Source organism: Pagrus pagrus, assembly GCF_965226575.1.
Source record: "Pagrus pagrus genome assembly, chromosome: 15".
Lineage (NCBI taxonomy): Eukaryota > Metazoa > Chordata > Actinopteri > Spariformes > Sparidae > Pagrus > Pagrus pagrus.
Genome location: NC_140199.1, coordinates 23,213,251 through 23,230,542, shown reverse-complemented (window position 1 = coordinate 23,230,542; position 17,292 = coordinate 23,213,251). Strand labels below are relative to the sequence as shown.

Sequence of the window (17,292 nt, the reverse complement as noted above, 5' to 3'; positions counted from 1 at the left end):
TGCTCCTAACTCCCATAAGGGTCTAACTAGAACCAAGATTATTTTAGGTTTATTTGCAGTCTTCCCAACTCTCTTCTTCAGCCAGACCTACATTTTTGAAGCCCCTGTAGAGGACTTGCAGCTCCTTCTTGGTGAACTTAGTCTGCTCCTGCAGCTTGTCCATGCTTTCAGGGCGATGGCACACAGTGGATAGCTCAAAGTCATCTTCGATGCTGTCTGTGTGACAGAGAGACCAGTGTCAGTTAGGATTTATCACTACACCAGCCTCCCCTGGTCAGCATGTTGCAATGAAGACATCAAACTTGAGCTCATCATAAAAAACAAGTCTTATACTTGAGTGAAAAAGGGAGCCCAAACTTTTTCCCATGGAAACTTAAAGGGTAACTCCATCAATTTTACACATTAAAGTATGTTTACATGTCTTAGGGAGTACAACTGTATAAGTGTAAAAGTAGTATATAGTATATAGTATGTTTTTGGATTTAGAAGCTGCATGTCCATCAGTGGCTACGTTGCATTGTTGGAAATATAGGCACCAGGTTTCGAATAGCAGTCAGCTGGAGATGTTGCTTTTTTTAATTCCGGGTATTCTTCTTCCTGGTGCCTACATTACCCACAATGCAACAAATTCACTGCATGACATAACCGGAGGCAATTTATCAGATTACATACAGGTTCTCCGGAGCCAAAAGGCTTTAAACTGCTTTTTCACATAATGCAGTAGTACTCCCAAAGACCTGTAAACAGACTATAATGTGTAAAATTGGTGGATTCACCCTTTAATTATGGCTGGCCACATTCCAGAAGCAACAGCTATTGTATTGTATTGTTAAGATACAAATTAGTTCCCTTAATTAATTGAATGACTTCCTATGCAAGGAGTCACTCTGCCCGCCTTGCTCAGATTGTGAAAAATACTTAATAAATTAGGGATTCTAGACATGCAAAGAGCATGTTTACCTCACATAATATAATGCAATAATCATCATTTTTATTCATCTATTTTTGCTATAAACATCTGCACCAAATTGAAGCTTTTGGTGCCCTTTACTTACAATCAGTCCTCAACTTTATCATTCTTTTACAATTTCACGGAATCAAAACATGAGTAAGGGCAATTTTCCATGTATGTCAAGAAATTTCCACACATCTTTAATCCAGCATAAGATACAGAAGTTAATATCACAAAGCAAAACAGGAAAACCTTTACAGAATGAGTTCCCTGGACAAAACTGGGGAGAGCCCTGAGCTGAGGACGTGAGAGAAGACGTTAAACATGAATGAATATGGTCAAACAGAGACTTTTTAAAAGGCGTGAAACACGGTCACAAGCAGATATCCTGCCTCCCATTCTCATTCCATCCGTTTCTCCTGAACTAACTGTCCCACACAGCATATGCCATGTTGTTGTAAGACCTCCACATACACGTACGCACACACTTGTTCCATCGTCCACAAGGACACAACACGCTTCAAATCCCAAAATGTGAAAACAGCTCTGACCCATTAGCAGCAATAACATCACAGTGTTTTAGAGCTGAGTGTGTTTCTGTGTGCGGGTTTATGTGTGAACTGTTTCGGTGGCTGTGTGTATATGACTGCATCCAACCGCAACTGTGTGAGTCTTCTCTAGAGTCTGGGGACACTGAAGGAAGTAGAGATGTATAGAGAGTGAAGGAGCACTTGCTTTGACTGATTGAGGGGGCAGCCGAGGGCTTGCAGCACGGCAGCAGCTTGAGGAATCGCTGCTTTATGGTTTTTTTGCTTTGGCTGGTGGAAGGATTACCTGCAATCACCAACCATAGCACAGAGGTTAGACATGCACACACACGCAAGTCTGCAGATTTGATTCTTTTTTCACACACACACATGCACACATGCCTGTGAAACCAAACAGCTCCATGCAACGGACAGGTGCGACAACAGACATGCCGTTTAGTCTGCCAGCTGACCTGGCTCAGCGATGGGAGACCACGAGTGCGACTTCAAACAGTAATATTGCCACACACAGCGTTACCCCCGGGGAACACACAGTTTCCCTAATGAGACCGGCTCTCATATCAAAATGCCATATTCGGCAAACTGTATGAAAAAAACCAGCGGAGAGTTTAGATTCAAAACACAAGTCGAACATCAACAGTTTTAATTCCCAATCGGCTTAAACAGCTGCTTAATTCCACTTCATAGTAGAACAAAATCTGCCACACAAATGTTCTGCAAAACCGCCTCGACCAGAGCCCATCACACCGTCACCACGGTGCAGTTCATCTCAAAGCAAACACGTCAGGATGCCTGTTTTGGAGTGTGTCACGGAGTGATGATGACAATCAAATAGAGGAAGTAAACACGTTAACACACATGAACCCACGTACTTACTCTTGCCTCTTAGTTTCCATGGTAACAGTCCCCGGACCCCTTTTAGCAGGACCCCAGCGGTCTGAGGGATGAAGGCCATCATGGGGTGTAAACCAATAGAGCCACAGCACCTACACTGACTGCGATGTGTCACCCTGATGTCTCCTTGCTCAATGGAGCCTCGGGGACTCCGCCCGCTCAGGCGTCATTTGGAGCCAGAACAGGCAGAGCACATTTTCCAATGGTTACCAGATTAATACATCCAGCCGCCTAGTACAGGCCGAGCCCTCTGCCCCAGGGTCTGTGTGTATGTGTGTGTTTAAGTACATTATCTTTTTCCATGTGGACCCAACAGCTGACAACAATACAGAAACTAATACCTTATACACTGTCCAACGAGCAACAGTACTAAAAGTAACTAGAGTAACAATGAAGTAAGATTCAGGAGACTAATTATGAAGTGAGTAGTACAATTATTTGTATGCAAAAAAAATGAAGTTTGTATGTTTGCATGTAACAAACATGAAGAAGGTAATCTTTAAGTATGTCTGATGGCAAAGCAGTCACAATGCATTTCTGAGCAGAGGTGGATGCAGCAGTTTAATGCTGTGACTGGTTGAGATAAAGCGAAATGTAACTAAATGGATTTATCTACTACATGGACCTTGAGCTGGGATTATTTTGCCAGCGACTATTTTCGACATCAAGATATCCAACATTAACGAGAAGTCCTTGAAGTGCTCGGGAAACAATGTCATGATAGATTGGTAGGAGATGAGTGCATGAGGTGCTGAGAAAACTCAAGTCAGCACCCCTTCAAGTTGGAACGACAGCTTGGAAGGTCAGTGAAAGTCTTGGTACTCGACTTTCAGACTCTGACTTCATATTCACAGAAACATGGCAGACAAAAGTAAATGTTTGGTATGATGGTAAGAAACTTTCATTCACATATTGCATGTCAATATTTTCCAGTGACCCAGATTAGTCAAAAAAATATATATGTCTTAGCATTTACCTTGTTAACAAGTCAGGTAAGGCAATAATTTAGTGGTTACAGGGAATGCGCTGGTGCAGACACAAGTCTGTGACAACATCCCTTTCTAATACAACACATCTTCCCCAAGGAAATGAGACATCAGAGGAGCAGGTGAATGCACAATAACTCAATCTGCAGAGGAAGGTCATGTGATATGATGGAAAGCTCCAGAACATCTACGAAATAGACAGTTAAGTGAGACTGTTTCATCACCTCATCGTCACATATTTATTTACTATTGCACGTTTAACTCACTGCATAACAATGCATTGTATTCAATCATTTAAGTACGTTTTGTATGCAATTCTTATTATAGCTGTCAGATAAATGTAGTGAAGAACAAGCTGTAATATTTCAATTTGCAAGATACAGCGGAGGAGAAGTATTATGTAGCAAACAGCAAAGGAAACATTAGTAAAGTCCAGTCAAAGGACTCAAAACACACACTAACCCTAACCTACTTGAAAAGACATATATATTTGTATACTTGCCACCAATGCTTGCAAAGGTATATATACTGTATATATGTATAAAAGTAGAGTTTGGAAAGTCTTTGGCATAACATTGGAGATTACAGTTTCGATGATATATCTATTAGTAACAGTTTGAAACACATTTTTAAAGTCACCTTCACAACTCGGACTGTTATTGTGTTACAGATGCAGCTTTCTGTCTCTGGGTTCAAGCAGACTAAATTTAATTTCTACTGATTGTTCGAAAGGCCTGGACAGAGCCAGGTAAAAAAAAAAAAAAAATCCTTCTCCACATCCTCTGCTCTGTGTGGAACACTGAGCTTGAAATACTTGTAAGGACCATGAAAGCTGAATCTACTGGAAACTGTCAATGCTCGGATATGCTCATTTTAGGACTGAGACACCTTCTCCTCCCTCTCTGTCTCACAGCCACTCTCTCCGTCTCCTCTGTTTCTTTTCTCAGTATTTTTTTGTTCTTTGCTGGTGATGAACATTCTTGCATGTTGTGATGTCTTTGAGTAAATGTGCTCCAGCTGTCTTGGCCAAGTCTGTCTTGGAATAGAGATATTTGATCTCAGCGGGATTAACCTGATTTGAATGCGCACATGTATACAAGCATGTCTCTTTAAGGTCCCAAATTTGATAAAACATGCCCCAAAAACATCTATCCATCTATCTATCTATCTATCTAGAGACTAAGCATACTCTCAGTACTTAATATGGAAGTTGAATCTAATATTAACAGAATGCTGTGGTTGAAAGCCGTCTCTTTGTTGAAAACAAGTAGGTTACTGCATTCACTACGCTATTGAAGTAACATGTGATCAATTTGTTCTCGAGCCTTTGAAGTTAAAATTGTTTTTTTGAGTGGCAATGACAATGAGACCAGAAATTCTTTCATTTCGGCCTGAGTAGGCGGAAAAGTAAAGACTGTCTATTTTTCTCGTCAGACAGGGGGGAAAAAAAAAGCAACTTTGTGCGTTCTTCAGTTGTTGTGCAGCATTATGACACTGTTACCCAGTGCGCCCTGTAGTGATTGTGCAATTAGAGTTCAATGGTTTCCCTCAGGGTACACTGACAGACCATCACAACTCTTCAGGAAATAAGAAAAACAGCTCTATTTTTAGCTTGATGGCAACACAGTTTTGGCAATAAAACTGTATCCAGTAAGTTTTGAAGGAGCTTCGTCTTTTCATAAACCCCAGAGATCTGAGGATTTTCTCAAGGTACAAAGAATCCCTCAACTGGAGTGAAGGCAGCAAACATATTACGGTTTAGAGCCACAGTGATGCAGCATACTGCTGATGGAGATACAGATCGGTTGTACGGATCAGGCGTCCTGCTGGTTTAATTGGTTCTCTACGTGCTGTGGTTTCAAATGAGGCCTAAGTTCATTATCCTTTCCCCCTTCTCCTGCCTATCTTGACTCTTAAATGCACACTATGTAATTTCTGCGGCTCAATCAAAACAATGGAAACAATAGATGTAGTTTGATGATGTCATGAAGTAACGTGGGATCATGGGAGTTGTTGTTTTCATCGGAAAACGACCACTATGGCCAATGAAAACATAGCTGACATAACTCATGAATAAGGTAATGTATTATTAGTTTTATTCACTTTATGTTTAGTCACATTTGTCAACTGATGACGTATCATCTCAAAAAATATAGCGACAGGCGACAGAAACTCACTGTTACCTTGAGTAAAACGATGGATTTCTCTGAGTTTGAACATTGTTGGAAACTTCTGGCCTTACGTAAGAACACAACTCAACAAACTATATAACATAGGACTAGTTGTTCATAGACATTTTAAGAAGGAAATGTTACAAATGATACCTTTAACTGCACCCTGACCTTTTAGTATTGCACTTTCATAACATTGGGGGACTCACACGAGGCAGAAAAGGAAAGAATCCTCAAAATCAACGCAGCAGGGGCAGCGATAAACTGACTTTTTACCCTCAAAAGGGCTCAAGCCTCAAAAACACAGGATCCTACATTCCCCATAATGCCTCTTTTTGTTGGAACTGCCTCTTCCAAACTCCTCCTGTGTCATACAGGCTTTTTATTAAGCATGTGTGGCCTCAAGGTGCCAGGTCAATTCCCCATCAGGTACCTTTGTCGCATGTAATACCCCTTTATCTCCCTCTCTATTTTCTGTCTGCTTCCTTTCTGTGCCCTACCTACTGTTATAAAGGCAAAATGCCAAAAAATTAAAAATGTATACTCTCCAAGCCCAAGCTTTGGTAACCCAGAAGACATTAGACTGGAGGCTACAACAACATCTTGATGTACAGAACTGGCGGAGTGCACCTCAAAGCACAAACAACAAATGTATTTTAGAAAACTAATCCTCTCCACAGTAAAACATAAAGTCTGTAGCTGATGATGTTGCAGATAGAATCTAATACTAGTACTGAATGTCTGACTTTGTGCATTTTTCTCTGTATGGATGGGGGCCTACATTAATTAGCATGTGTTTGGAAATGAATTCTTCATTCAAATGTATTTGTTTAGAAGCTTTGAATCTATTTTGTGCCACAAATGCAGCAAAAGAATGATCAGTACACTAGTACACACGCACACACACACGCACACACACACACACACACACACACACACACACACACACGCACCACACACACAGGATCATAACTAGGTGTGACAAACATGACAGCTTTTTTTGAAGAAATTGGGCCAAACTACTTTGTGATGTTAAACACTTCAGAAACACACACACACACACACACACACACACATATGCAGACACACCCCTTTCCAGCTGAGTGTTCTCCTCACGTCCCCTCACCATATTCATCATTTCGATTTCTCAACCGGCGCTTCCCTGTCGCTCTCGTACCATTTGTCTTACCTTCCGTGGTGATGTCGATAAGCCCCAGAAAGTGCATCAGTTTTAGGGAGCTGCAGACCACCAGGAGGATGCCCACAGTCTGCAGCCCCTCCACCTCCCACTTCTCCTGGAAGAACAGATGCATCCTTTCTCCCTTCTCTCCCTCTGTTCTTGTCAACAAAAAATCTTTCTCTTGCCCCGGGGCAACCAAGTTCCCCCCCTAAGCTCCAACCAGGACTGCCACCGGCTTTGTCTCTTCTCTCCCTCCTCTCAGTCTCCCTCTATGTGCCGGTATTTGGCCATCTCCTAACTCCGCACGGCTCCCCGCCTGTTTCCTCACTGAAGGTAGATTGTTATTCTCCTCGTTCCTTCATCGAGTATCGGTAAGTGCGTGGCAGCAGCACTGTCGACTTGCTGCTCCACCCCCGCCGCCTCCGAGCCTGTCAAAGGTTGTTTAAGTTCCAGGTGAAGTTCGGACAATTCATGTGTGTCCTGGCAGGTTGGCGGCAATTGTTTTCAGACTCTCTCTGCCTTTCCAGCTACTGAATCTCAAACTCTCTCTGTAGTCTCTGCCTGTCCTCCCTCTCCTCCTCGCCTTACCTCCGTTACTCTCCTCCCGCTGTGTCCCTCCCCATGTTTAATTGGGTCAGTGATGGGACTGAGTGAAGGGAGGAAAGAGGAGGGAGAAGGTAAACGGAAGGAGGGAGAGGGAGGGGGAGTACTACTTGCAGGTTACGAGGGGGGAACAGAGAGGGGGTGACGTACAGGAGACAGATGGGAAGAATGAACTGGGAAATGAGATGGGAGGAGAGGCAGGGAAAGGAGGGGTATGATGGAATGGTTAAGGGAGGAAATAACAGCAACCAGGGGTATAACAGGGACCGAATCCAATAACAAAAACAGGCAGCAGGGGGAAAATGAAGGACAGAATTTGGAGAAGAAGATGCAGAGGAAGGATCACAGAAGGGAGGAGGGAGTCTGTGACGACAGAGAGGCGAAGCGTCCGACCCAGCGGCTGCTGTGGACGAACTCACAGATGTGGCAACGTCCCCTGAGTGTAGAACACACATGCACACACAAACACACAGCCTGGAGGCGAAATCTGTCGATTACATGTATGGCATATGCAATCCGGCGCAGTGGGGAATATTTCAGTTAGGATGGGATATACTGCTGTCACATCTGGCACACTGACATCCTACCACAGACAGACACAATCTCTGAGGAACAGAACTGAACACCGAAAAAGACATATAGAGGAATGAAATCATGATGATGGATTCTGGCTGGCATGAAGAGTTTTTGAGACTTGTCTTAAGGATTTAACGTACATGTACCTACAGTAAGTTGCGTCATGTGCAGGACTCATTTAGGCCTTTCAACAAAGGGCAGCAGGAAACAAAGATGGCTTTACAGTAAATGCAACAGAGCATAATCGTTTGAAAAGTCTGAAACACAGTGATGAGGTGGGAACTGATCATTCTAATTAGGGATGCATTGTTGTGATACACCAGATCCCAACCTTAATATTGCAAGCTGATTGGGTATCTATCAGATGTGACCAACTCACGTTAATTAGTTTCTTTGTCAATAGCTGTTTCCATCCAGCTGTATTGCAAATTTTAGCAAAATTTCGAGAAAATGTGAATGAATGCTTGATTCCATCCAGAATGTGATTATTAGGAGTTGGTTAATCGAGATAAGCAGTAGGTGGTGCAAAATCTTCAGTCAGGGCACAGCTAGATGAAGATGATGTAATTCAAAGAGTGCCACGGTGAAAAACAATGTAGAAAACACAATGGAAATATCCTCAGGCGAGTGCAAAAACTTTTTTGTGAAGGTTTTTCAAATTTTTAATTTCCATCAACCTTTTCTAACCTTTTTCTGAAATGCTCAGAAAAATACATTGATGAAAACACTACATTTTTGTTCCACAGCAACCCCTGATAGAAAATGTTTCCCATGACTTCCTTGCAGTGAGGTATACAAGTTTTAAATTTGGGAAAAGAAAGGTGTCGGACTGGTACTCAGTACTGGGCTGAGGCACTGGAACAACAAAATGTCCTCAATCAAACGACAAATACGTGGTTTGTAACGCCTCCACAGACGGCACTGCCAGCAGGGTGACACGGGTTATGGTTGAGGTCTGGTTAGGTTAAGGCACAATGGACTTGGTTATGTTGAGGGTGAGCTCATGGTCATTTCTTAAAGAAACCAAAGCTGACTTTTGGCGGGACATGGGAAACAACGGTCACGCGAGACCAACGTTTGTTGAGGCACCCAACCAACTGGACCTCCTAGTTCTGCTAGCTTTGTATCTCTGAGGGATAAGACAGTCCAGGTCGATGGTCAGCTAGAGTCTATTGGACCGAGTTGTTGCGGTGTGTCCTGCACCGTTGGCACTCCTCGGCCCTTGTGAGTGGATTTTTGACCAAGTGTGTGTGCAGAATCGGTGTCAGAGCTCGCTGGTGAGAGAAATCACTCCGATTGGCTGTTCAGCTAAGCGAATCAGTGCATGAGAAGAGACATGGAAAAAGAGAGGGAAAGCCTCTTGAGCCTGTTGCTGTAGTACCCATAATTTCATGGGGTTTTTTTTTATCAGACATATTCTTCATTAGAATTGGCTATATTAGCAAGAGTCGGGTAAAAAAATTGAGCTTTATAATTACGATGGTTTGTACATCAATATCTTCTGGTTTCCCTTTAGGAATGAAGAAATACAGACTACTGCCATCTAGCTGTATTGAGACCTAGTTCCTCTCAGAAGGTACGAGCTAGTTGGCTGTTGGCTGTAGTCATTGCTGTGTGTTCAAGTGCAGCTTTTTGGCATAAGGCATAAGATGACAAAACAGTCAGCCTTCATCACCACTAGTTCTTTATTGATGGTTTGGTGTGTCTTGGCCCTGTAACAACTTCCTCCTTTTCTCCGAGGAGAAAGTAGTAAAAAAACAATATGACTATCTGAGGGCTTTGTCACAGAAACATGTACATGTGTTGTTTTGGGGGCATTTGCAGAAAATGACTGATGCCTTTCCTCTTCTTGGGAGGGCAGTAAATGGAATTGGTATTGGGGAGAAGGAAAGTTGGATCACTGCTTCTCTAAATAAGAAATGGGGAGACTTCAACATAAGTAGAAAGTGACAACCCTCGGCTTCAAAGTCCTCCATCACTTTCATCCTCCAGTCCATGTTCAATAACACCCTGCTAGCAGAAGCTGGAAGTGAACGCTCCACAGGAAACTGAGGGGGGAGACAGGGAATATTTAGTCCAAAGCACTTTGAAAGCATCATTTTGTCTTTCAGGTTGTATATTGCGAATGTGCGTGCATGTGACAGGCTGTCTGTGCCTGTGAGCGGGTCGGCTCACCAGACACAGAGAGAGATACAAAAGAAGGCTGAGAGTTTTACAGGGGACTTGATCTGTCTCACGCCTGATTAATGATTCTCAGAGTGAGACCGGGAGCTACAGTATAGCCACTGAGCCTCAGGGTGCACACATGAGAGCAGCCTTGTGAGATGGAACAAGCTATACTTAATCAGAGGCAGACTCATGCTCTTTGGTAAACAAAACTGCAACAATCTTGCAGCAGTTCATGCCTAATGTCGGAAATTTGGCTCAAACTAAGTGTGCAACAGTCGATCACTGTCATTCAGTGGCAACTGAGTGCTCCAAATGCAATGATGGAGACCTACAATGGCTCCTAATGGCACTTAGGCATCAGACATTATCACGAACGGGTCTTTATGATCATCTAAATTGATAAGACTACAGAACATAAATGAGAAAAATGGGCAATAAGCAAATAAATTAAATGAATTACTCCACAGCGGGTTATCTGTTGAGATTTTTCTAATCTACATAAAGCGTGTCATTTACCTATATTTTGCATGCATTTTATGGGCATGATTAATTAAACAGGCGACGTTAATTCCCAAACACAGTGACATATTTAGGCCAGTAAATTCTCAAACGCAGTCTGCAGTCAGAGAGTCAAATCAAGGATCAAAGTGTGGGAGACTAAGGCTGGTCGTGCCTCCCTGTCATCATCTCTCACATTAAACGCTGGGATATCTGTCATATACCGAGACAGAAATGTAAGATCAATATATTGCAATTAAACAAAAACATCCTGACAGCTCTGTGATTCCAGGAATATTGTAAGGCACCGACCTTCGAACTCGTTACTGTTGTTGCACTTGTTTCTAATAATGGCAACATAAATTTTAGCTGCACTGATTCTAACCCTGTTTGCATTGATTTGGTGACTTGCAGGGCAAAAGATGTCTAGACGTCGAGGTTACAGTAAAACTGCGGCGGGCTAGATTTTTAGACGTCTATAAGCTTTGTTTCATTTCTACGCCTTTATGTTGGCATGTATTTAGGAGCTGCTTTAATTAAGCTACTTTGCCAAACAATACAAACACAGCTAAGCAAACAGGCTCACGCCTCAATTTAAGTGTATAGCCATCATCAACTTGAAAATTATGCAAGCTTATGTAGTTTTATGCATTTTGCTCCAGGATTAAGATGAGGTTAAACACAAATACAGTCGTGTTTTTGCAATCAAAATGAATGTAATGAAGTCTAAATATTGAATTGATATAAAAATGAAGATGTGAATTTAAGATGTGATAGCTGCCGAAACATCTTGATTGTCCCCTGGTGGCTGACTGCAGTATAGGTCATAAGCTCCACCCCCTCCATGTTAGTAGATGGGACAAGGGCCAAAGTAGAAACTCAAAGTACACAAATACTGTACTTTTCATCCCAAAGATTGTTTCTGTCATTTTAGGTAGTTCTTATCACGCTGATGTATGTTAAAATGTCCGTTTTACTGGCAAGTTTAATGTTAAAGGTGCAATATGTAAGATAGTTGATTGTTGAGTCTCTAGCTATCTTTCTAAGGAATAGCCTTTTGGACATTTAATTACTATGAAAAGGGGATGTTATGGCATTATTGTCAGCTGAGCCCCGCCTGCTAATTGAGCAATTCACCTACACCACAGATTAATAGAGTAAATACAAGGATGGGAGAATAAAATAACTTTATATTAGTCTTAAACCCAAAGCTCAGAGTAAAGTACATTTACTTTTAAAAAAACTGTAAAAAATAAAAAAAATAAAAAAATATAACCAACAAGGTGATCAAAAGTCAACATCTAAAATATCCATCACATAAAATAACAACATTGTGAGTGAATGTGTGAGAAGGTAGACCTTCAAAGAGAACAAGAGGAATGATAAAGTGATACAGGACTACAGTCTGCAGTGTTGAGGTGAGAGGATGAGCAAAAGGGAAAGTTTTCGAGTGGTGTGAAGCTTTTTCTTCGTCTTCCTGGCACCTGTTTCAACCATTTTCATCAGCAAACTGAATGGAGCGTAGGACTTGAGCAAGTGCAGGGGCGAGTGACACGTCAGACAGGGTCTCTGGGTTGAGTTGCCAGGTACCACGACACAAATCCCGAAATAAACTGAGACACTTTGTATCACAAAAATCGTGGAGATCAACGGGAGAAATTACCAATTGGGGGCACAGCATGACAGACGGTTAAAAATGGGGAGACTCCTGCGTAAACTGGCGGTTATGCAAATAGAGTTACCAGCGCAATATGGCACCACTCATATACAAGATATTTTAGCTTGATTTTTGTACAGTGGGAGGTAGAGATGTGTCGTCTATTTGTATATATTGTACGTCAAAGTGTCTACAAGAGAGAGGGAGCTAAATGCTAATATCTGCATACCAATGTACCTACAGTGGCAATGCTAACATGCTGATGGTAATTTGGTATCATGTTAACCTTGCGCACCATCTTAGTTTACCCTCCAGGCAAACCAAACGTGCCATCCATAGCGCAATACAATTCACCATGGCTAAAAATCAACCAAAATTAACATCTAAATGTCTTTCGTTTTGCTAATCAGTGGCGGCCCAGTGGTCAGCACTGATGCCTCACAGCAAAAAAGGTCTCAAAAGGTCTTAAAGGGCAGTGAGGCTCCTCCAGGGTGAGAAATCACAGATAAACCAGTAGTTTCTTTCAGTGTAAACTTTTTATGGCCTGTACACGAGGACACAACACAATGACAAAACAATTGCTCTGATTTAATATAATGACAGACATTCAATTGCCGGAATGATAATCTATTGGAGATGTTGACACCCTTACAGACAATGGCACACACACAGGCACACACAAGATTATGTTAATCAGTCTTAGTTGATTAGTCTCTGTGAGGCATATTTTGCCTGAAGCCAGACACACAGAGTAATTGAAATACCTCCATATTTAGACGTCTACCTGGGCAATTATTCCTCTCAAAACTGATTAAAATGTCTAAGAGAGAATGGGTGGGAGTGTGTGTTTAAGTGTGTGTGTGAGTATAAGAGTGTGTGTGAATACGTGCAGCGACGGAGACACAGCGGAGGTCATTGACAAATGGTGCTCAAAATTGGGTGGCGTGTTTCCAATTAGATAAGTGAAAGCAGAGATCCATTTGCATAGATCATTAGCTTTTGAGGATATTTTTAATACCATGATGTGGGACAAAAACAGATTCATTCTACTGAGGCCGAATCCTTTCAGCATAAACTACAGAGAGCCGCTAATGAAGAGTTTTCTTTAGAAAGAGCACACAGTCGGGTGAGGCGGAGGGATCGGAGAGGTTTTCTCCTTTGAGGAAACGAGACGGAACGGAATATTTCTGCGCACAGGGACAACATTTAGACTGAAAATTGGATAAATTGTTAAATTTAGACGTTGGTTTCCTGTACGCCATTGTGTCTTGTTTGGATACAAGTATGTGACGGATGATGGAGACATCATGCTCAGGTGGTAAACATGAATATTCGAAGGAGCGATGTATGTGTGAAGCATTGCTATTTAAAGCAAAATTATGTAGAAAATGGCTTTTTTTGAAGCTGTTATTTCAAGGTGAGAAAGTTGCATGATGTTGCTTTAATACAACATTTAAAACCAAATTGTTGTATAATGTTCTTAAACATTTGATAGAAAATAAGCCAAGCATGATGGCAATCAAAACTATTATGCATTGTTTTCCATTATAGTTTCAAATGAATCATATTGACCCAAAACAGAGCACAATTTGTGCTCTCTTTCATTAAATGTTGAAAATTAGCATTTTCTTTCTTTCTTTTTCTCTTTTCTTATTTATTTATTTATATTTTAAGGCTGATGCTGAAACACAAGGGTGAAAACCTCTGACCTTCCCAGACACACATTGCAGTAATTAACATTTACACCTGAAGAGGGCAGTGCAACGTAAGACATCTGATTAGTGCTGCTCACCTCTAGCTAAAGCTCTCTGTCTCTTTGTTATTGTCCTTCATTTAAATTCTACACCAGGGACCAGACTGACCGGGGGTGGCAGGTGATCTTTCATCACCCCCCACGCCCTTTTACCTTTTTCCAACACACATTCACACAACACTGAAAGTGATAGTGCCATCATGACAATACTTCCCACAATCTGTATCCAACAAAACAGCATTAAGCTGTCATACTTAACAACCCTACTTTCTGACACTCAGCTACATCGAAGCATTTTAAAATGCATCCTGTGTTTTTGAGTGGTGTAAAGCAGTCAATCTTAATTGGGTTTTCATCGCTCACAACAATGCTCTAAACTTATTTCCATTAAAATCATGAACACTCTGCTCTGCTGTTTCCTGCCAGGAGCCAAATCAGGTAAACATCCTGAACGGGTCGATACGACTGAAAAAAAAGACTTTCAAGCAGCCGACAGGGTTTTGAATCTCGGCTGCATCGAGGCTAAGTTTCAGCTGCTGAAAGATTTGTTTCTAAAAAGACAACAAATCTTAAGGGGAAATCAAGTCATAGCAGTTGTATTACAGAGCAATCTTACACCGTTTTACAGCCAAACCAAACATTACTTAATTGGAACAAAAGGCAGTGAAACATTGAACGGAGAGTAAAACTCAGCTGGCAGCGGCGTGCGGGAAAGTTCTCCTAAATGTTTTCTGGGATCCAGCCATGAATGAAGATCAAATTGGCAGTTAAATCAATGGCAGAATGACAGCAGCCTGTAGCCTTGCTTTGTTGTTGTAAAAGAGGGTGAATAATAGCCACTGTCTGCCCAACATAAATGTTTTATCCTGGTGAATCGTGCTGCAAGGCTTCCGTGCTCTTGTTAGTGCTGTATGAGTGTGTGTGTGGGAAAATCTGAATAGAGGAATGAATAGATTGAGAGAGGGAGACCTTGTGTTAATTAGCAGCTGGAGGCCAGGAATTAGACTTTTTACTTTTCTCACATTTTCAATCACCTCTACGAGTGAGTGACGGGCAACTCCAGTGTTTAGTTATTGGCCTGTTAACTTTGCGTTTTAGTTAGATGACGTTCTAAACTTAAAGTATATGTAACAAAAAACACATTGGTTTGCTTCTACAAACACCATCTCTATGGGTCTGCACAGTTACATTACAGTATATTCTGACCGCTCAAAATCCTCATTTTTATCGATCATCAAATGTCAATCAAGTGTGAGCAGACCCAGTGATGGACTCGCTGCATGTGATGGGGCAGAAAGTTCAAAATCATTGTATACTGTGACTCAGATTTAAAGTATAACTGCTGATAACTACAGGGAAGCAGAGGTGAAGAGGCCAACAATGTTTTTAGCATGTAGAGCAGCCTCTATGGCACTGTGTTTCCTTTTTAAGGCTCCCTCAGGCGAGGTGAAGCAATCGATGAACTAATTAATTTAAAGGAGGATAAACTCGTCCCCCAACATCACGACTGCAAACAAACATCGCATATAAAGCATAAGGGTAAACAAGACTGAGGAAGACACCACACGTAGCTGCATGCACCAGCAACTGTAACATATGGAGGAATGAAAATAAAAATCGCACTGAGCAAGCTAATTGGAACCACTGTGGTTTACATCATGGGCTTTTTTGTTTTGTCTTGTTTTGTTTTATACACACAGCTCCAAATTATTGTTGACTGCAGGCAATGCTTGTTCTTGACAGCTTTAGTTTTGTCAAAGGTTTGTTAAAAGTGTCAATAAACTTACTGGATACTTTTCTTTAGGCTGATACATAAATCTATAAAGAATGGCCAACAATTCTGAACTGTATCAGAAGCTCTTAAATACAACTCTGATTTCCTCTAGAAAACATTACTTATGTATGATCACTGCATGTTAACAAGTCAAATTCACTTATTCAAAATTGTACAGACAAGTAAAAGTACAGACATCAAAATAAACCAAAGGTTTATGTGCTTTTTAATGCACATGACAGTTGATTGATGCATTCATGTGCTGGCAACTACTTTCCATACTGCTGGGTAGCTTAACATAAAATAATAATTCATGATTGATTTATTAATGATATTTTTACTAATTATCTGAATCTGCTAATCAACTGGTGACTAAAGCTGTCAAAAAAATGAATTATAAAAAATGCCATGGAGTAAAAGTATACCATTTCCCTCGGCAGTGGAATGCAGAAATATAAAGTAACAGAAGTACTCAAGTGAAGTACCTCAAAATTGAGTAAATTTACTTAGTTAGTCAATTGCTGCAAATCATTTGTAGTTTAATAAACAGCTATAAGAAACAAAACATGTTGATATACTTTTGATATTAGGGCTTTAAAACCATTGTATCTGAGAATTGCTTTACTTAGGAGAGTTGCTGCTTTGAACCCACTGCAGCCACATCAGAATATTTCCTGCAATATAACTTGTGTTATGTCTGCAAACTGCCAGAGCCTCTTACACAGAAAATCAAATGTGACATTAAAAACTGCCAGAACATTAAAGGGTTAAGCTGCATACGGGAAAAGGTCTTCAGACACAAAGCTAAGCTATGTTAATGCAAATCTTCCAAACTCTAATAAGTTATCCAGGGATATTTTCAAGGACAGGTCTGGACGTGTGTGTGTGTGTGTGTGTGTGTTTGTTTGTGAATTCATTAGTTTATTCTCAATGTTATCATCTTTCTGCAGACGTGTGTCAGAAGAAGAGCAGCGGAGCGTCAACAACTTCTGTTCTTTTATCCAGAGAGCACCTGCCATACAAATACAGCTCACACACACACTCACACACACACACACACACACACACACACACACACACACACACACACACACACACACACACACACACACACACACACACACACCACACACAACTGCTATAATCAAATCCAGGAGAGGAGAGCCAGAGGAAAAAAGATGACAGACTGCAACAGAAGAGGGGGGCAGAGAGACAAGTAGAGAAAGAGAGGGAAGCGGTGAGAGAGGGATGGCAGAGGATAGAGAGAGCTGTGTATTAAATATCCCCTGTCTGATCCTCCCGTGTCCAAGGCTCTCATCTTCTAGCTGGCCCGCCATCAGAGGGGCAGAGAGAGAAAGAGCCTCAGACAAGGACAACGAGGACAGTCTCCTCCACACTCACTGCAGTTTTATTACTGTTTAGAAAAGTTTGCCACAGTCAGGATACTTGTTGTCCGAGCCACGGACAGAAGCTACAGAACCTGCCCTTGTTTCAACTTCAGTCCTTGGCTGATCACTGAAACCTTCAACAG

At 41.5% G+C, this 17,292-nt stretch overlaps 1 protein-coding gene across 7 annotated transcripts in view; it reads right to left on the bottom strand.

The window, feature by feature from the left end:
* LOC311270143 (A-type potassium channel modulatory protein KCNIP2-like) overlaps window positions 1-17,292 on the bottom strand; it is a gene marked incomplete at its 5' end in the record, with an annotated part of 105,047 nt that overhangs the window by 4,278 nt on the left and 83,477 nt on the right. For 3 of the 7 annotated variants that reach the window (XM_084374866.1, XM_084374865.1, XM_084374864.1), the window contains one exon: window positions 92-216. In XM_084374866.1, coding sequence (XP_084230992.1) covers window positions 92-216 — 125 coding nt within the window. Of the gene's footprint in view, window positions 1-91; window positions 217-1,683; window positions 1,787-6,728; window positions 7,285-17,292 lie in introns of those variants that run through there. The other 4 variants (XM_084374867.1, XM_084374868.1, XM_084374862.1 and 1 more) reach the window with 4 other exon arrangements.